This window comes from Urtica dioica, chromosome 8, assembly GCF_054948205.1.
Source record: "Urtica dioica subsp. dioica isolate 48M chromosome 8, U.dioica_male_clone48M_v1_H2, whole genome shotgun sequence".
Taxonomy (NCBI): Eukaryota; Viridiplantae; Streptophyta; class Magnoliopsida; order Rosales; family Urticaceae; genus Urtica; species Urtica dioica.
In genome coordinates, this window is record NC_142763.1 from 12,793,504 (window position 1) to 12,813,005 (window position 19,502).

The 19,502-nt window shown below is 38.6% G+C and overlaps 4 protein-coding genes across 8 annotated transcripts; 3 read left to right on the top strand and 1 right to left on the bottom strand.

Annotated features, from left to right (window-relative positions):
* The first annotated feature begins 968 nt into the window (after window positions 1-968).
* Window positions 969-1,676, top strand: LOC149388246 (mitochondrial import receptor subunit TOM9-2-like). The gene has a single exon (XM_089621591.1). It carries the CDS (start codon window positions 1,041-1,043, stop codon window positions 1,356-1,358), a length of 318 nt encoding a protein of 105 aa, XP_089477717.1. The 5' UTR covers window positions 969-1,040; the 3' UTR covers window positions 1,359-1,676.
* A 2,497-nt stretch (window positions 1,677-4,173) lies between these two features.
* Window positions 4,174-10,406, top strand: PRP39 (Tetratricopeptide repeat (TPR)-like superfamily protein). 3 transcript variants are annotated; one of them, XM_089622853.1, is made up of 14 exons: window positions 4,174-4,339; window positions 4,822-5,137; window positions 5,319-5,422; window positions 5,539-5,771; window positions 6,355-6,522; window positions 6,813-7,182; window positions 7,674-7,817; window positions 8,222-8,374; window positions 8,462-8,578; window positions 8,781-8,861; window positions 8,944-9,093; window positions 9,475-9,777; window positions 9,861-9,974; window positions 10,099-10,406. In XM_089622853.1, exons 2-14 carry the CDS (start codon window positions 4,840-4,842, stop codon window positions 10,201-10,203), a joined length of 2,340 nt encoding a protein of 779 aa, XP_089478979.1. In that variant the 5' UTR covers window positions 4,174-4,339; window positions 4,822-4,839; the 3' UTR covers window positions 10,204-10,406. The 3 variants fall into 3 exon arrangements, with proteins under 3 accessions (XP_089478979.1, XP_089478980.1, XP_089478981.1); XM_089622854.1 differs by lacking the exon at window positions 4,174-4,339 and adding an exon at window positions 4,374-4,456; XM_089622855.1 differs by lacking the exons at window positions 4,174-4,339; window positions 4,822-5,137; window positions 5,319-5,422; window positions 5,539-5,771 and adding an exon at window positions 5,983-6,209.
* Window positions 10,407-11,364: 958 nt separating this feature from the next.
* LOC149388248 (Nuclear transport factor 2 (NTF2) family protein with RNA binding (RRM-RBD-RNP motifs) domain-containing protein) lies at window positions 11,365-15,316 on the top strand. Of its 2 annotated transcripts, XM_089621952.1 has the most exons (10): window positions 11,365-11,433; window positions 11,716-11,778; window positions 11,873-12,007; window positions 12,483-12,795; window positions 12,969-13,225; window positions 13,334-13,520; window positions 13,964-14,085; window positions 14,170-14,235; window positions 14,402-14,483; window positions 14,789-15,316. In XM_089621952.1, exons 2-10 carry the CDS (start codon window positions 11,740-11,742, stop codon window positions 14,935-14,937), a joined length of 1,350 nt encoding a protein of 449 aa, XP_089478078.1. In that variant the 5' UTR covers window positions 11,365-11,433; window positions 11,716-11,739; the 3' UTR covers window positions 14,938-15,316. The 2 variants fall into 2 exon arrangements, with proteins under 2 accessions (XP_089478078.1, XP_089478077.1); XM_089621951.1 differs by lacking the exon at window positions 11,365-11,433 and having other exon boundaries at window positions 11,454-11,778.
* Window positions 15,317-15,408: 92 nt separating this feature from the next.
* LOC149388249 (uncharacterized) lies at window positions 15,409-17,235 on the bottom strand. Of its 2 annotated transcripts, XM_089621953.1 has the most exons (4): window positions 17,077-17,235; window positions 16,032-16,788; window positions 15,778-15,950; window positions 15,409-15,695 (listed from the first exon to the last, which is right to left on the bottom strand). In XM_089621953.1, exons 2-4 carry the CDS (start codon window positions 16,755-16,757, stop codon window positions 15,578-15,580), a joined length of 1,017 nt encoding a protein of 338 aa, XP_089478079.1. In that variant the 5' UTR covers window positions 16,758-16,788; window positions 17,077-17,235; the 3' UTR covers window positions 15,409-15,577. The 2 variants fall into 2 exon arrangements, with proteins under 2 accessions (XP_089478079.1, XP_089478080.1); XM_089621954.1 differs by lacking the exon at window positions 17,077-17,235 and having other exon boundaries at window positions 16,032-17,048.
* Window positions 17,236-19,502: the final 2,267 nt, after the last annotated feature.

A 19,502-nucleotide genomic window follows, 5' to 3' on the forward strand; every position in this document is an offset into this window, starting at 1 on the left:
ACTCGTATTTATCATTTGGAAATGTATTAAAGTGCATATGCTCATTACTTGAGTTGGTATGATTATTATATGATCATTAGCCTAAGACTACCGCCAGAGTAGTCACTTTATTGGTTGTTTTTGTTGAACAATGTTATTTTGTGGATTGTGCTGATCTATGTTATTTTGTGGATTGTGTTGATCTTTTTTATTTTGAAATGTATTTTGTATTGAACTATTTTCATTAGGTACTGAAGATATTGTAAACTATTTTCATTTTGACCTATTTTATGTATGAACCTTTAAAAATATTTGTTCACTGGATACCCTATCGATAAATCACATTGGTAACAATAAGTTCACCGGTACGGTTTACCCTTACCCGATAACCCAACAAAATCTGAGTCTCGGTACGATATTGGTAACATTATTCGAATCCTTGCTACGAGGTACCAATGTTTTATACATCCAAGTAAAAATGTAATTTTTTTTTATAAACATTGACATAATAATAGTTTTCATAAAATAATAATCATAAAGTTGAAAGAGAAAATAAAACACTAATGTGTGAAAATTATATGAAAAAGATAAACGTTTTCAAACTAATCGTAACATGTCTAAAATTTCTATCACGAAAATAACATTTTTTAAAGCGTAAAAAATCATTAATTTCTATCATGAAAATAATTTTTTTTAAAGCTTAAATTCGTTATTTTTCTTAATATTTTCATTTTTTTTTTTGGTGTTTATCGTTTACGATTTTATTTATAAGAAAAACAACATCAAATAAACAAAAATTATTAAAAAATAATGATAAAAAATTTAACGATTGCGTATAGTTTTCCAGGTTGTAGTTAGTCACGGCAAAAGAAGAAGAAAAAAATGTTTCAACTCATCTTTTCCCAATTTATCAAGCGGGCTTTAAACTTTGGGCTGATTTCAACAGAACCAAATAAAAGCCCAAACAAGTGGCCATTGCCGTCGGAGCCTATTTTCCTTGCATTTTCGGACTCGAATTCCTCGCTCTGCCTCTCTCTCTTCTCTCAAGCATACAAGAAGAAATGGCGTCGCAAGCTCGACGAGGCGGAGTGTCGCTTCCGGAGATACGACGAACGTCGCGCGGCAGCGAAGCCGCTTCCGACGGAGGAATCGTTAGCCGAATCACCGAATCGGAGATTTTTTCCCGCGGAAAGCAGGCGGCGAGCGACGCGTCGTCGGTGGCGAAGAAGCTGGTGAAAAGCACCGGCAAGGCGGCTTGGATCGCCGGAACGGTCTTCCTCGTCCTCGTCGTCCCTCTCATCATCGAGATGGATCGCGAACAGCAGATGAACGATCTCGAGCTCCAACAGGCCAGCCTCCTCGGCACTCCTTCCCACTGATTCCCTTCTCTCTCGCCAGGTTTCGATTTTACGATTCAACCGAGCCTTCGTTTCAACGGAACCGATTTCGTGTTTGATGTTGCGATAATTAGCTTTTTAAAAAAAAAAAACTGTTTAGGGTTTTGTACTGTGATTTTCCTTTCTATGAAATGCCGTAATTCATTAATTGAGGTGAATTTGAGTGTCGAACATCGTTGAGTCTGTTGAATATTTCGTTGTTTAAAATTCCAAATTAGGTCATTGATGGGGCTCCGAGAGTCCCGATGATTCTGTTGCAAGGTTAAATAATAATGATATGACTGCGAATTATTGAGGTTATTTTACTTTCCTAAATTGCGATCTTTTAATATCATTTAGGGCAATTCAAGTCTTTATGGAGTTTCAAGTGTTCATTGGTTTTTGCCGGTTTACACAAAGTTCTGAATCTTCTGATATTCAGATTACTGTGTAGAAATGTGTAGTAGTTGTAAATAACATATTAAACAAGAGTCATCTTTTTGTTTGATTCCAGAGTTTCTGAAACTACATGTCCTGTATTATTTTGGGAAGATAAAGTATTTGTCAATTACTAATGCGTTCCATTCTGACTTTTGATTGCTTATAAAAAATATGACTAACATGTCTATAAGTATCTAACAACAAACGTTGGAATCAAATTTTTTAATATATTCATTGTTGGAGTTCAAGACGGCGTAAAATGCACGGTCTGTGCGAGCCCAAAGTCTTTGAGCGACACTTTAAGGACCGAGTTTGATATGCTGAGATTGTACTTGTACTGGATCATTGAAAAGGTGAAGAAAATTACTTTACTTGTATAGGGTATTGTATATCTTGATATTGTTTTCGATGAAATTTATGATCGGATGAATACGACTTGCAAGATTAGTCTCGAATGATCATACAATAATGTTGTCATCTAGCTTTGGGATTTTCAATCTACGGAGAGTATAGACTAGAAGATCAATGTAGTCATATTGTGGATATTATTAGCAGGGTGTGACTCTATGGTTTGTCTAAACATGTCTCGAACATGACCACATGAAATATTGTATATATTCGAAGGATAAATAGATCTTCTTATGCCTATACGAGATTTTCAACCTCGTTAGTATTTCGCTATTAGAATAACATGTCAGCATTTTTTCTATAAATTAGTATAGGTTTGTGTAGAAAAATCAGTTCAAACTAATACGATCAGCTCGGATCTTGGAACTCGCAGCTTACCTCATCTCAGCTCGGCACTCGTCACAGTTCGCTCCAAATTGAGCTCATCTATGTATTCTTTGTATATATTATTCTCTTTATTTTCTAGGTGTAGTTATTACTCTTTGTATTCACTAGGAATATTTCTTACAATTCTCGTGTGTTTAGGCTTGTCTAATAAATATACTATATGTAAAAATTAGTGATACAAAATTCATAATAAAACAAGTACAACTAGATTATCATTCTCTTCAATATTTTCTGGACGGTATCATAGATCTTTAAAAATTGAAACCTAGCTCACCGCCAAACTTCCGTCAATTTCGCTCGACGTCCATGGCGGGATGAATCATTCAACAACTCTTGCCGCAATCTCTCTCGTGGAGTCTCCGACGAAATTCACTCATACTTAGCGAGTTGAGTTCTTAAATATAAGTTCAAATACCACTCTCTCTAAAATCTCCATATCTATCATCATACAATGACCTTTCAAAAGCTCTTATGCCATCACCGAGACCGCCATATCAAACCATGCCACGTTTATAGATACATGACTCATACTCCCAGGTAGTCGCGAGTCACAAATTCAAAGACCACAACTATTTATAGTGGTCACAATCCATACACATGCAAATGTGTAGAAGAAGAAAGGATGATCTCGTCAGTGACATGGTTACGACTTCAAATATGAAAATATATCACAAAGAGGATGGAAATCCGAGAAGAACATGGTAACCTCGTGCTCCGTCGTCAGAGTCTCTCCATCTTTGGCCCTCACACACAAAACTCTTCCTTGACGTCGACTTCATCCACTTCCTCAACCTCGCCTTTGACTTGCAAGCTTAACCTCGATCTCGACAATTTCAGTCAAGCTCAGCTATAGCACCTTCAAAAGTTCAAAGACTAGGGGAATTGCCGAGCTGGTGACTCTCATAACTCGATGCTTTACTATTCGAGTTCAGCTCACCATTCGAGCTCAAATCATTCACTGAGCCCAAAATCAACTCACCATCAATGTCCAACTCGGAAGAAGTAGTAATACCTCAATAAATATTGTAATACAATGAAATATTTCTATATGAAACACTTTCCCATCAATGGGAGAACCTCGTGGATTCAAACTCACTTATAATGCATGTGGTTCTTAGTTTAGTTTAGTGATAATTATTAACCATCTACAAAGTGAAGTCGTGGATTCAAATCTACTGGGTTAAAATTATAATTTACAAATGCCTCTAAAAAAAGTCGGCAAATAACAAAAAAAAAAGAGCTTATTGGCTTAAAAGTCCATTTGAAGATACATGTTAAAGAAAATAAATACACATTTCAAAAATTAAATAACAGGTCAATCTCTTTTATTTTTATTTTTTATAGCTGTAGATTTTACTAACCACGGTTCATAAACAATATACGAAGTATCAAAAGGTCTCTATTGACATTAAGATAATTATATCGTCGAAACTTTTATATTGGTATAAAGTTAATTAAAAATTAAGATATATAAATCATATAATTTTGCAGCGTTCGTGAGGAGAAAAGTTTATATATATTTAATTGAAAAAAATCCAATTGGAAAAAGAAATGAAAAAATAGACTCATAACTCATAAGCAATAGCGCCACGCGTACAATTTATTTGCCCTACTCTTCTCTCTCTCTCAATTCATTTCGCATTTTGCCACCAAAAACTATTTGATAAAGGAGTTAGCAAAATTCTCCCACTTATCTCTGAAAGAACTCAGTTCGCTTCGACCACAAACGACGACCCTCCGATCCTCAGGTTCGTTTCCTCACTGCAATACCGCTTGTTTCTTTGCACGCCTCTTCTACTCTCTCTCTCTCTAGGGCTTTATTACTGCCGAAAGAAAGAAACAAAAAAACGAAGAGAAAATCACAGGTTAGGGTTTTCGTTGATCACTTGCGTTCTTTGAGTGTTTTTGGATCCGAAACCACCTTTCTTTTGAGCTGCGCTTTTCGCCGTTGTTTCGCGGCTTAGTAATTTGACCTATAGTCTTGTTGTGAATAACCAAGTTAGGGTTTATGGCCTCTCGAGTTTCGGCTTTCCGTTTCTTCGTATAACACAGCTATTATGGCCAACGATGGATTCAATCGTGAAGCGAAATGTTTACCCTATGTTACGAATCCAAATTCAGCTTTGTTTTAGGCCAACGATGAATCAAGAGTGTGTTCTGTTGTTTTTGTGGAGATTTGTTTACGTTTCTTGTGGAATCTAGTATAAAATTATTGTTTGGGCTATTGCAGATTGTGGTTGTTAAAGTAATGGGGATCAGTGATACGGCTGTTGCTCAAACGTCGTCCGTGACCGGATTTGTATCAGCGGGTTATGCTTCCACTGGGTACGCTGATGCGACCACAACCGTTCCCGAAGCAAGCGCTTCGAACATAGAGACCGGCGCTCCTAATTCCGGGGAAGGAAATGAAGCCGTGGAGCCAAACCAAGCTGCCGGGTATGACTCCTCTGTGAATGGTGGCGCAGATATGGGGATGGTTGAGAACGGAGACGTTTCGGAGAATGTGGCCGGTGCCGGTGTTGAGCAACAGTATGTAGATGGTTCAGGTATGTTCTTCTATGTACGTTGTAATAATTTAGTAATTTAATTACTTCGGTCGTGCAGTTGTTTGAGTTCTCTGTTCCATCGATGAATAGCATCTGATGTGTAGCAAACTGCCCCAGTTTAGTTATCAGGTTCATGATATTATCCTCTTATTTTTTTGTTTGCATATTTGGGTATTATCAGCACTGTCTAGCGAAGAAGAAAGACTTTGGAGCACTGTGAAGGCGAATTCGTTAGATTTCAGTTCATGGACCGCTCTGATTGACGAAACAGAAAAGCTTGCTGAGGTGAGTTGTTCTTGCTATGATCATCCTTTCTAGTTGTGTTTATAGACCTGTAGATATAACCTTATGTTCCACAATTTCCCTTTAATATTGCATAGTAACAAACATTTCTTGTGCAGGTCAACATACTGAAAATTCGAAAAGTTTATGATGCCTTTTTAGCGGAGTTTCCTCTGTGTTATGGCTACTGGAAGAAGTATGCTGATCATGAGGCTCATTTTGGTTCAATTGACAAAGTTGTCGAGGTTTACGAGCGAGCAGTTCTGGGAGTTACTTATTCAGTTGATATATGGTTGCATTACTGCATATTTGCCATAAGCACATATGGAGGAGATCCAGACACTGTCAGAAGGTAATAAACAAAGGATGTTTGGTATTTTTCGTTGTTGTTTCCATTGGTAATTATTGGTTTCTCTAACCTATTTGGAATCCCTGCAACAGTTGTTCCTCACATGTAAGGCGAAAGGTTTTCTTTTGGGATTATATACCTAAATATTATTAGTTGACGATGTGCATCTTCTCCGTGGTGCTAGCTACTTTTTTTTTTTCTTTTAAAGATTTCAGCAATTTTTTTTTTGGGTAAATCAAATTCCCTCTTTTTCTGGTTCTGCTTTATGATTAAAAGAGTCATAATGATGTAGTCATCAATGATCTATGGCTTCATTAAATATTGATTCTAAGGTGCATCTAAATGCAAATTGCTGCTGAGAAGATCTCGTCCAGTTAAGGACTTAGATGGCCTCTATCACTGCTCAATTTCTCGGACATAGTATGGTTTTTTTTCAGGAAGGTAATGCAGCGATTGGAAGTGTCGTGCTGTTTAGAGTGAATTGTTCCTTCAACATTACTGACGCCCTCTCCCCTTAGTGGATGTGCTTACATCAACTATTGGTACTTAATCTATAATTATACTTCAAACTTTTGTGTGTTTTCAGGTTTTTTGAGCGAGGACTAGCGTATGTTGGGACTGATTACCTCTCCTTTCCCCTCTGGGACAAGTATATCGAGTATGAGTATATGCAGCAGGAATGGAGTCGCCTTGCAATGATTTATACGAGGATACTAGAGAATCCAAACCAACAACTGGATCGCTATTTCAACAGGTTATTTTTAATTTCATTATCATCAGTTGCTTCTTGATGTCTGAAATAATTTCTTAGATTGACTGAGTGGGATTATATCAATGCACTTGGAAGTGCTTGAATATCCAATTTCAGTGAATATTAATTCAGCTGCATTTTGACCATACAGTGCCGGCTGATATTTAAATTTCACTAGTCTTGTTTTGTCAAATTTTTCTGCTGAGATATTTAGGTCAGGAATAGCAGATAGTTTATGTCCGGGTTTTGTATTATTTTTATGATTTATGTGTTATTTATGGCAATGATGACAGTTTTAAGGAGTTAGCTGGGAGCCGTCCTCTATCGGAGTTAAAACCTGCGGAAGAAGCTTCTGCGGTATCGGGTGCATCCTCTGAACCCAATGAGCCAGAGCCAGTGACTGAAGAAGGGGTCAAAAGTGATTCTGCAGAGGAGGTTCAAAAACCTGTAACTGATGGCTTAGCAGAAGCGGAGGAGTTGGAGAAGTATATCGCCATTAGAGAAGAGATTTATAAGAAAGCAAAAGAGTTCGATTCTAAGATCATTGGCTATGAAACAGCTATCAGAAGGCCCTACTTTCATGTGAGGCCACTCAATGTTGCAGAGCTCGAAAATTGGCATAACTATTTGGATTTTATGGAGAGAGAAGGAGATCTTAGTAAGGTACTTCGGATGCTTTTTACGACACATTTTCTAGCTTTTTATCAGTTGTGCGCTTGTGCTTTTGTATGCATTGATTTACAGTTAAATAATATTGCTGCTTTTTTTATGTTTTATCGGCTAAATGGTTGGATGAAGCAACTTTTTAAACGGGAAATTGAACTGAGGCTAAAGCATGGGCCTTCGATTTGGTTTCTTTAAGGCTAAGTATTTCAAACCCTTATTTGTCTCAGTGGGCATTCGGTTCATCAAGTGTCGTACTTTCCTAGTTTTTAAAGTGACGATGTTATGCCTGCAGGTATCTTATGTTCCTAACCATCTATCGCAACTAGGGTCCCTCTTTTCGTAATTGAGGGGCCTCTCTGTTCTACTAATGGAGTACTTCTTGTGCATATCTCCAGTGTTTTATTAATTTTTTTTTCTCCCTCTTTTGTTGGTTAATTTAAGGATAGATGGGCATTTTTATATCTACCCTCTATTTCTTTGCTACTCAGGTGGTCAAGCTATACGAGCGATGCCTGATTGCGTGTGCAAATTATCCTGATTACTGGATCCGATACATTCTGTGCATGGAAACCAATGAAAGCTTGGATCATGCTAATAATGCACTTGCTCGTGCAACTCAAGTGTTTGTGAAGGTAGGTTTCGTTTTCCATTATATTACCATCATACTACCACTTGTACAATTTTATGTTAATATAAAAAAATTCAGCTAAAGCTACAAAGTTCCATCATATGTAGAGTGAGGATTATCGATTGAGTTTTAAACACACGGGGTCATTGTTCTTGAAACTTATCTCAAGTTAGACTCATGGACTGTCGTTCTTAAGATTTGATTGGAAGTGTCATAAATAAATCACCTAGAACATTGAGGTTTCATCATGAAAAAAACATCAACTTCATTTGGTTTTCAACTCTCGGTGTCACTGTACTTGGATTTTATTGCAATCTGGACAGAGTCAAATTATAATATTAGAGACAGACACGATTTTATTGCCCATCGTTGTTTATTACATGACTCGAACGTTCATTAAATTGACAGAGACAACCGGAGATTCACCTTTTTGCCGCTCGATTTAAGGAACAAAGTGGGGATGTACCAGGTGCTCGTGCTGCTTATCAACTTATACATTCAGAAATTACACCGGGACTCCTAGAAGCAATCGTAAAGCACGCGAATATGGAACATCGATTGGTAAGAATAAGATAGTTTGATTTGTTGATCAACACTTTTCTCCTGGCACACTTGCATATAATCTAAACTGTTTCTATTATTTCTTAGGGTAATCTGGAAGATGCCTTTTCACTATATGAACAGACTATTGCCATTGAGAAAGGGAAAGAACACTCTCAGACATTGCCTATGCTGTTTGCTCAATATTCACGATTCACGTACTTGGTATGGGGATTTCTTTAGTGCTTCTCTCTGGTTACTTTGTTAGTATCGCTATTTATTTTATTGTTTATGCCATTATTCATTCTTTATAGGTTAAGATATCGGTTCATTCGTTGGTTAATTCTTTCTATTTTGATAAAAAAAAATATATATTTGCTCTTGTTCATATGATCACTGATGACTAAATTCTTATAACTCTTTCTAGGTATCTGGGAATGCTGAAAAAGCAAGGAATATACTTGTTGATGCTCTTGAGCATGTTCAATTGTCGATGCCTCTTCTCGAGGTGCTCTCCCTCTTTCTCATGTTTTTTCCACTTCAAGATATACGAGCTAAGCTGACAATTATTTGCTGTTTTGTGAGTGCAGGCCTTAATACATTTTGAGTCCAAACAGTCCCAATCAAAGCAAATTGATTACCTAGATTCATTAGTTGTGAAGTTCATAGAGCCCAATTCAGAAATTTCAAATGCTGCAAGCTTGGGGGAGAGAGAAGAGCTATCTAGCATCTTTCTGGAGGTAGTGTTTAGTTATCTTTTGCATGGGTGACGCACAATGATATTCTTTTACAGAAGACAATCGTATTTTTATCAAGCCTTTATTCATCCAATTTTAACTTGTCACTTAAATTTGAGTTTCACTGGTATTATAGTTTCCGTAATTAGAGTAACTTTTTTTTTTCTTTTTGTTTGCATCCTCATCATGCTTGTATGGTTAGGGTCCTCAAGGGAGGTTTTTTTTTTAATCACGATGACTATGGCTTTTACCTTCTGATGAATAACCAACGTTGGTGAAATGGGTTATAGTTTTTGTTCCAATTGCACAGAAGTACTGAATTCACAACATATTATTAATTATCTCACGGTCTAATAAGAAAAGAAAAAAAAAATGACCTTGCAGTTCCTGAACCTCTTTGGAGACGTTCAGAGTATCAAGAAGGCAGAGGATCGGCACGCCAAGCTATTCTTACCCCACCGCAGCTCCCCGGAACTGAAAAAGCGCCACGCCGAGGAGTTTCTCGCTTCGGATAAAGCAAAGATAGCCAAATCTTACACGGGCGTTCCTTCGCCGGCTCAGACCACGTTCGGGGCGTACCCGAACACGCAGAACCAGTGGCCCGCTGGGTATGTCGCTCAGCCTCAGTCTTGGCCGCCGGCTTCACAAGCTCAGGGACAGCAATGGAACCCAGGCTATGCACAGCAGGTCAAAATCACCGAATTTCATATCTTTTTCTTTTCTTTCCAATTAATATATATTTTTTTTAACTGGTTCCGCTCCTGCTATAGGCTGCATATGGTGGTGCTGCTACGTACGGTGGCTACGCTAACCCACAAATGCCAGCCTCGACGCCCCCGAGCACGGCTTATGCGGGTTATCCTCCAACATATCCTGCGGCTCAGGTACCCGAAATTTTTTATCTTAATAATCCTGATGTTCATGATCTTCTTTTATCTAAAACTCGGTTTCGGTTTCGCATTCTTTTTTTGGGTCATTTGAAATGAAATTCATGTCCTGTTTTGGCAGACCTATCCCCCACAAAGCTATGCTCAGCCGACTGCAACACCACCGCAGGCTTCCACTCAGCAACCCGCCTCGGCCACTCAGGCATATTATGGAAATTACTATTGAGATTTCTATTATCAGCACCGTTTTTTTTTTTTTTTTTTGGCTGAAACATTGGGGTTGTGGCTAACAAATATTTTAGAAGTGAGTGAACGTAGAACCAGTTGAGGTGACAGTAATCTAGTTGAATTATCTTCTGCTTTTTTACTACTTCTACTACCTTTTCAGTACATTAATGGGTAATGGCTGGTTATTTTCTTCTCCTTTAACTGAATATAAGGTGTAAAAATTCATTGCTCTCATAAATGGAAAAAGACAACCTCGAAATCCTTGACGTGATTGTTTGAAAATAGAAAAAGAGAGATTCTTCTTTGCCATTTTTGTGGTATGCTGTCAGTCTTAGTTAGTAGTTAAATGAGAGATTCTACTGTAATATATTTCACCTGCGTAGTTCGGTTATCAAACGGTAAATTAGGGAAATGAACTGGATATGTCGAAGCTTTTAAAGAGAGTTTTTTAGGACTTTTTTTCTTCTAGTTTTGTGCACAAATTTATATAGGAAGAAAAATGAATAAAAAAACAGATTTGGGACGGATGTTTTGTTTTTTCGTTTTAAAGAAAATAAATACATATTTTAAGGTTGTTTTTTTCTGGCCAACATCTATATCTATAAATTCCAACTAAGGAGTCCATTCCTATAAATATAGACTATTACTAGGTCTATTTTGTAAAATTATCTATTGAAGCCAAGCATTTTGCTTATTATTAATTAATATTTTGTGGCTGTATTCATCTACAATAAATAATGAAGAATATTAAAAAGATCTTCATTCCGTTCTTAACTTAATTTTGACACTTTGATTGCTGTAATTAAATTTGCAATTTTGTGGTGTGTAAATATCTCAAACAAAAAGGAAACAAAATCGTAGATACCATTTTAATTATGTGTGTGTAAATTTAAACACATGTATATTCAAATTTATCGCCAAAAGAGGAGAATACTCATTTTTTTTCCTAAAAAAAAGGAAGAGTTTCTAATCGTTGTAAGCGCGCTCATCGTTACCAAAAAAAAAAAAAAGATTGACCACAGCTTTTTTTTAAGAAAAAAAGATTGACCACAGCCCTCTCACGCCTTTACCCCACCCTATATCGACCGTCCACCTGTACGCTTGTTAACAGTCGATTCGCCCCTTTTAGCGAATACAAATCAACGGTGGAGATTCACGGCAGAGTATTAACTGAGCGAATCAGAAGCGTCGCTTCACAGAGGAAACCTCAAAAGCAAAGCGCACGCACGTAAACTCTCTTTCCCTCTTCTATAACTCTCTTCATCGTTAGATCTGTGTCTCAGTTTCTGAGGCTTTTGCGTTCTCGTTAATATTCTCTCTGAATCTTTCTTCTCGGAGGAGTTTTCTCGGAGCTGATTTTTTCCGCGCTTTGTCGATTTCCTCGCTAAGAGGATAAGACTGATATTCTAAACCCTTGGGTTTAGGGCGTTGGATCTGTTAGCGAGCTAGGGTTTCTGTTCTGTTCGGCGGCTTCACAGTGAATGCTTTTCTGTTGAATTTTGTGTATCAGAGCCACAGAGAAGACTGAAAAGCGATGGCGACACCTTATCCCGGACCTGTTAGCGCTGTTCAGGTTTGGGTTGACTCGTGTTGCTTCATGTGTATATCGCGTCGGATTCGTATATTCGCAGAGCTTATGTGCTCTGTGTGTTGATTTGGCTCCGCAGGTTGGTTCTTACTTCGTGGGTCAGTACTACCAAGTTCTTCAGCAGCAACCGGATCTAGTTCATCAGTTTTACTCGGAGGATAGCTCGATGATTCGCATTGATGGAGATTCGACCGATTCCGCTTCGGAGATGCTGGTAGGGTTCCGAATCATTAATCATGACCGCTCTGCTATTCAAATTTCTGTTTTGGAAGTAAATTTTTCAGTATGATGATGTAAAGATATGAACTTTTTTGACGTCTCTATTTCACCAATATATTATAAGTTTGACAAGATGTTGTTTGTATTACTTTCTTGGCCGGTATACTGGAAAAGGTGTGTGCTAATTTCGGAAATGCTATCATTAAATGTTTCACAGTTTTACTAGAATCTTATGCTCTTATGTATATATTGGAATTTTGACATGTAAATGATTATTCTGTTCATTTTATCTATACTTGTTGATCAAGGAGATCTGTAAGTGTAATTTGAATATGCAGTTCTTTTTCCTGGGATACTGAGAGTGCATGCGAAAGCTTGTATTCTTTCTAAGTATGTTTTCCCATGATTTTAAAAGTAGTCCCCTTCGAAATTTCGTTAATTGCTCATTGTTTGGGTTTGTTTCGTTGCAGCAAATTCATTCAATCATCATGTCACTGAATTTTACCGCTATAGAGATAAAGACAATCAACTCTCTTGATTCTTGGAACGGAGGTATTCTCGTCATGGTTTCGGGTTCTGTTAAAACTAAGGACTACAGCGCAAGGAGGAGTTTTGTCCAGACTTTTCTCCTGGCGCCTCAAGAGAAAGGGTACTTTGTGCTCAATGATATCTTTCAGTACCTTGACGAAGGAATGATTTATCAGCACCCAGCGCCAGTAGCGTCTGATAGCAATTACGATTCTCAACTGAATGCTTCTTCTAGCCCCCATCCAGAGCCAGCAGGTATTTTGATATAATAAAGTATTAGACTGAAGCATAGCTGGGTGTGATAGTTAAACAAATCTGAACCCGTGTTTGTTTTCCGCCTGGCTTTGGCGGTTTTGACGGACATTTAATCAGTCACTGCAGAAATTTTATGTACCTTTTTTTTTGTACCTGACCAGTTGATTTTGCAGTTTCGGACTATGCTCTTGAAGAAGAGGCCAGGGATTACGTAAACTCTGTTCATATAGATGATGGTCCAGTTGATGAATACAATTACCAAGAGGAACATGAGCAGCTGGATGTGGAGCCTGAAATCGAGGAGGATGAGTTTCCTGCAGAAGATATTTCTGATTTCCATCAAAATGTGGTGAATGTTGCACAAGAACAACCTCCGGTGACTGTCGAGGAACCCGTGGGAGAACCCCAGAAGAAAACGTGGGCTTCCATTGTAAGCACCCGAATATCAATGTTTTAACTCCTTTAAAACTTGTTAGACTACTTTCAAGCGCTTTAAATATAATTGCTTATAATGTGTATAATGATTGGACACTTGTAGTTGCGAGTTTCTAAAGGGCAGGCTCCACCACCACCAGTGACCCAACCTTCTTTGGTGAGCACCCAAACTACTTCAGAATGGAATAACACACCTCAGTATGTTGAGCAACCGCCAAGCTCTACATTCTCTGCTGTTCCTGATTCGGTAGTTGAGGCAGCAGAAGAAAGTTATGGATTTGAAGATGAAGGTAAGGCTCTTTTCCAATTACATCTAGCAACTGTAGAAAAATAAGTGTTTTGGTTGTATGCTCTAGTTTTTCCTTTCTACTCGAGTTGTGTATTTTTGAGTTGTCTCTAAGTTTTGAGTATGTAGCAAATATTGAAAAGTAAGTATGCAATGAACAGGTTGTGGGTTTGGTTATGAAAATTGTGTCAACTAAAAAAAGGGAAAATATGCATCTAGCAATATTATTCAGATTGATGGCATAGATACGAAAACTTAAACATGAAGTTCCTTGGCTAAAATTAGGATCTTAAAATACGCTTTTCATCCATGGTTTCCAAATCTGGGATTTGGATTTCATGTTAACATTTTTGCACTTCAACACAACTGTACTAAGGCCTTTTGAGTTTGGACACAATGCTTTGTGTTTTGTTCTAAAGTTGATTTGTTTAACGATCTTTCTTGCAGACGAGCCAAAGTCGGTTTATGTCAGAAACTTGTCTCCCAGTGTAACTGAAAGTGAAATTGAGCAGGAGTTTAAGAGCTTTGGCCGTATCAGGCCTGATGGAGTTTTCATTAGGAGCCGCAAGGCAAGTTGTAATATAAGGCTCCTAAATTTTTTTCAATTTTATATTTTTTTTGAGATATTTATGATGAGATTTGGTTTTTTACAGGACATTGGAGTTTGCTACGCTTTTGTCGAGTTTGAAGACCTTAGTGGTGTTCATAATGCACTCAAGGTATATAATAATTCAAGTTGCAAAAATCTTGCTGATTCCATTCTTGGGTTTCACTATTTTAATCTGTCCTTGAAAAGCAAAGGAAAATAAATAAAGAGATCAGAGAAAGTCTCTGTCTTTCGAATTCGTCCGTGTTTATATCGCTCTTGAAATTCGTTCTCTGTAGGCATCTCCACTTCTGGTTTCTGGAAGGCAAGTATACGTTGAGGGGCGTAGACCAAACAGCAGCGGTGTTGCTCGCGGTGGAAGTATGTGACTTTATTCATATCTTTCAATCTTTTTCCCTGTTTTTAAATTTTATTATTTGAAAATCTCAACTATACAACCACCTTTTGATGCTTCAATCATGTCTAACCGATGACCCACTCAAGTTATCCCCGAATCTCTAGATCAGCTTCATCATTAAGTCTGGCATGTAACTTTTGATGCTTCAATCATGTCTAACCGATTACCCACTCAAGTTATCCCCGAATCTCTAGATCAGCTTCATCATTAAGTCTGGCATGTAATTTTTTTTTTCTTTTGGGGGGTCTAAGAATGTCGTGATTTGCAGGAGGTGGAAGGGGAAGAGGCAGAGGCGGTTACCCGACCGACACCACAAGAGGTCGTTTCGGTGGTCGAACTTCAGGGAGGGGCGGTAGTCAGGACGGAGATTACAACAGGCCGAGAGGCAATGGATTTCCCCAACGCGGTTCGCGATAAAGCCACTATGGCTTTGGCTAGAATCATCGGCAGGGTTAGCAGTGACAAAAAGAAAAAAAGAATCGTTCGAAGTGTTCTTTTTTTAAGGTGCCGATCCCACATCGAATGTCTTCCTCAGCGTTTATTTAGGAGTATTTAATATTTTTTTTTTGTTTTCATACCTGCGTCGAGAGTGTTGAGGAATGGTTTTTGTTTGTTATTTATTTAGCGAGAATCTGTTAATTTCTTTTCCCCTCGAGTGGTTTTTATCATGCAATTCTAGGGGGAGAGGAGAGAAATTGTGCGGGCCTGTAAACCCTCCATGTTGTGAGGGAATATGGAGAGGCCTTTCTTTTTTGTGGTCTTCTAATATAAAAGGTTTTAGTGATTTTGCTTGCAACTTCAACTTTTTTGTTCTTATTTTGTTTCACGAGTCTGAATTCTTAACAGAATTATTAAGAAATTGACATCTTAGATAATCTAATATTCTGAGTTGGGCTTCTTCTTTTTTTCACTCAATGTGAGCATACAAATTATCTGCGATTGCCTTTTCTCAGTCGTTTTCGATCATTTTAAAATGTTTCATCAGAACCCTCGGTCTTTTTATTTGTACAAATTTGTGACCTGATACTGAAAACCTCCGATTACCATAAAAGTCATTCTACATGGTCACTGAGGCCATGAATCCCGTTGGCAAGGCATGAAGATCTTCTGCTTCTGTGCCATCTTCATCATCATCCTCGTCCCATAAGAAATGAGCATATGCCGCTTGAACATGGCTGAAATCGAAGCCGAAAAATGAGCTCAACCTATCCCTCTAAACAATTCTTGGTCCCTTTTGAATTTTGGTATAAAACATACCTATCTTCAGGTGAAGCTTGGACCGCCCTTTCAAAGTAACAAGAAGCTCTGTCGGGGTCGCGATGCAACTCCCACATTAACTTCGCGTACTGCGATAAAACCGTGCCGTCATTGGGATCTGCTAGAATGGCTCTAGAGTAGTACTCTTCAGCTCCTTCTAGATCTCCTTTGGACTGTTCAGCAAACAAGAATCATATGTTCAGTAAGTACTCTCCATTTTTCACTTTACGAGGAAATACAGTACGACGACTTGCCTGATACAGAAACTGCGCGTAGTTTCCGAGGAACAAAGAATTGCCTGGATTTTCCTCCACCATCCTCCTATAATACTCCTCTACGCCCCGATTCTCTCCTCCGTCTCCGCTTCCGCCGCCGAGCGAGTTTAACTCTCCGCCGCCTCTCCCACCAGCCCCGCCCTCGAACCCGAGCAGCTTTTCGAGCGACGAACCCCGAGACGCAGTAACGGTCCCGTTTTCCACTTTCCGATCCTCGTCCTTCAGTTTCACATCCCGAGTAACGTTCGTGCTCTTGAACCTGTCCTCAAAGTCGCTATCTTCCTCTTCACCACCATCTTCGGCGTTAGAGTTGTAGTTCGAAAAGGACGGTATGCTCTCGAGCATCAAGCATCTGGGTCTCCTCGCGAATGTGTTACCTTTGGGGAAGTGCGAATCGCGCGAGAGTCGGTCTTCAGAGACGTTATCGTGGGCTACTAGGCCGGCCAAGTTTCCGTCGGACTGAGCTCTTCTGAAGCCTTTATTAGACGAGTACCGGTCGGGGTCAATTGGGGAGGAATTGGCCGAGTGATTCAGAGGCCCGGATTGGTGGATCGAGAGTTTTCTCGCTTGGCTGTGGTGGTGAAGATTTGTGCTCGGTTTGGCTTCATGGTGGTAATGGTGATTGGAGTTGTGGCTCGGGCTCTCGGAAAACGATGATGGCAGAAGAGAACCAAGAACTGGTGTTGAAGAGCTTCTCAGCAGCATGGTATAAATAATTGATTGATTACTTGTGAATCTGGTGGCACAAAAACATTGTCACTGACTTCATCCCCAAATAAAGAAAGATTGAACAGCAAAATGAGGGGATGAGAACAACAGGATTGTGGGGTTTTTTTTTTTTTTTTTTTTTTTTCCTCCTCGTGATTACAGTTGTTGAAAGTGTTTAAAGCTTGATGCTTTATCAAGAAAGCCATACATACCACCTAAGAAGAAAAAGATAAATGCAACTCTACAAGGGTAATATTTTATTTTATTGGTCAATATCAATATTGTGATTTTAGAGAAGTGGTAGAAGGAATAATACCTCGTTTGAGATGCTAAAGAAGAAGCTTACAAACAGAGCGGACTTTACAGAGCGAGAGAGCCAAATGATATAGAATAGTCATATATATGATACCTTTGCCATATATATTGGGGAAGAGAGAGAGAGAATTCACAAACTTCGTAATGTACACATTATTTTAATGATATAAATGTGAAGAGGAACGTGATATTATTTATATGGTGGCAAATATGTCTTAAAATATCTTCGGTACAGTTGGGAAGCAAAATGTCAATTCACTCCTTGATTGGGACAAGGTATACATTTCGTTGGATGCTCGAACATAACTGGAAACATATAAGAAAAACAAGTGAAATTCATATATTGTTAGTTAATGTCAATTCTCAGATTTAACACACGACTAACACGTGGTGGCACAAAGGATAAGATGAACTTCACGTATTCCGTGGTACGCACCGAAGGAGTAAATCTGAAAAGAAACGATCCCTAAAAAAAGCCTTTGAAATCACGACAATGACAATGAGTCTTCTCATAATCAAGTTGGTAGTTTTAAAATGTTCTTATTCACATCTATCTCTTCGTCGGAATTTGGACTTCCGATCGTCCGTCACCTAAGCAAAAAGAGAAGAAAATAGTTGTATGAGTGCATAGGGTTAACTCTTCACTTGAGTTTAGAGAGAGAACTTTAAAAGAGAGAGAATTTTGGTATAATTTGTCTAAATTTGAGATAATTTTATGAGGGGTCAAACGGCTATATAGCCAAATAGAACTTAAACTTTTGCAAAATAGCCATAATTTGTCAACTATAAGCAAACTAGCCAAAGTAAGATTAATCTAGGTTGGATTAAATTTAATCCCAACGAACTATAAAGACATAATGTAAGGTTTATAAGGGCTGGATTAAAATTAATCAAGGCAGGATTAAATTTAATGACAATCTGGAAATCGAGGATCTGAAGCAGATTCGAAACATCTCCTTCTTCGGCGACGCGATTCTTGCGTCCTCGACGCTCGCGATGTTTCCGATGGCTCCGTCGATCTTACCTCCCGTCGGAATCTCCGTCACGGCGGCGAAAGCGAGGAGATCGACGGAGATTCGGGACTCTCCGTCACGCTACGGCGATGAGGAGGGCTTCCTCGCTGGAAAGGTTCGTCGGACTTTACCTCCGGCGGCGGTGCAGACGTTCTTTTTCGGAGTGATGAGTCCGAAGTTGCAGAGAAGAGCTCTTGAAAAAATCTGGCGGCGGTGCCGGCGTTCTTCTTCGTTCTGTGGATTTTTTTTTCTTCCTATTAGAGGTGGCTATTTTGCCTAATCTAATGAAACTATGGCTATTTTGTAAAAGCCATAGTTTGAATTAGCTAGTTCATGCCATTTTTTCAAAAAAAAAAAAAAAAGATTGAAGATATTTCCTCATATTTTTCAAAATCTCTTACGATGCCACAATTAATAAGGTAAGATTGAATATATTTCAACCAATTTTATTTTTATAGATTATTCACTTTTTTTTTTACAATTCATATATTTCAAGTGGCAAAATTAGTGCGATTTTTTAGTTCTAGGCTTATATTACTTTACGATAATCCTATTATATTTATTGATTTGAATATTTAATAATTGTGTTACTTGAGCTTTGATTATATGCATATTGATATTATTATTTTGTTGTGCTTTTGTAACAAGTGAAATTTGTTGTAACTAGGCAAGTTTGTCATTCTTATTGGGAGAATAACCAAAGTTTCATTTTATTAAGCAAATAGCTCATATTTTCGGCTCAGACCATAACGCCCTTGGTAAATTTGCGAATAGGTTAATTTAATTAACCTACTGGAGTGAGTTAGGTTAATTAATTAACTTATTTGTTGAATATTAGTTTAGGTTTTGATTTTTTTGTGAGTAAAGTTAATTTACTAAATGATTGAATTCGGAATTAGGTTAATTATTTGAATGCTTTGAATATTAATTGACTTAAGTTATGATTTTTGTAAATTTTTTGTGAATTTCAAATCATTCACGAATCAGTTAATTAATTAACGTAACTCACTCCAGTAGATTAATTAATTAACCGATTCGCGAATCGTTTCTTCTTCTCAACCTCCAGCGAACCCGAGGTTAGGGTTAGGTTTAGGGCTTTGCTTCGCCGTCGACTTCTGAGACCTCAGGTTCGATCGTGAAAGCAAGGCAGTGGAGGAGCCAAACCCTCCGCGCCATCTCCGAGAACGATCGGAAGAGCTCGGACGACTCGAGGCCGACGCCGGAGAAATCTCCTGTGAGGACGAGCGTACGGACATCGAAACGGTACAGCGACGCCATAGCCATCCTCGACTCCCCTGATCGCGGCCTCTCCGTGCGCGCACTCCGCCGCCTGAGCGACGGCGACGCGGTGGCGGTGATCCCGAAGCACCCTGACCGTGAAAACCAGCGGCGCAAGCGACCTCGTCTCCGCCGC

Excerpts from the sequence above, each read along its gene's own strand:
- LOC149388246 (XM_089621591.1), top strand. The coding sequence starts at position 1,041 with ATGGCGTCGCAAGCTCGACGAGGCGGAGTGTCGCTTCCGGAGATACGA.
- PRP39 (XM_089622853.1), top strand. The coding sequence starts at position 4,840 with ATGGGGATCAGTGATACGGCTGTTGCTCAAACGTCGTCCGTGACCGGA. Across the intron at positions 8,862-8,943 it reads TGTCGATGCCTCTTCTCGAG|GCCTTAATACATTTTGAGTC; the intron begins GTGCTCTCCCTC and ends TTGTGAGTGCAG. Across the intron at positions 9,975-10,098 it reads CAACATATCCTGCGGCTCAG|ACCTATCCCCCACAAAGCTA; the intron begins GTACCCGAAATT and ends CTGTTTTGGCAG.
- LOC149388248 (XM_089621952.1), top strand. The coding sequence starts at position 11,740 with ATGGCGACACCTTATCCCGGACCTGTTAGCGCTGTTCAG. Across the intron at positions 11,779-11,872 it reads GACCTGTTAGCGCTGTTCAG|GTTGGTTCTTACTTCGTGGG; the intron begins GTTTGGGTTGAC and ends TTGGCTCCGCAG. Across the intron at positions 14,086-14,169 it reads TTTTCATTAGGAGCCGCAAG|GACATTGGAGTTTGCTACGC; the intron begins GCAAGTTGTAAT and ends GGTTTTTTACAG.
- LOC149388249 (XM_089621953.1), bottom strand. The coding sequence starts at position 16,757 with ATGCTGCTGAGAAGCTCTTCAACACCAGTTCTTGGTTCTCTTCTGCCA. Across the intron at positions 15,951-16,031 it reads ACGCGCAGTTTCTGTATCAG|TCCAAAGGAGATCTAGAAGG; the intron begins GCAAGTCGTCGT and ends TTTGCTGAACAG. Across the intron at positions 15,696-15,777 it reads CAAGCTTCACCTGAAGATAG|CCATGTTCAAGCGGCATATG; the intron begins GTATGTTTTATA and ends CTTCGATTTCAG.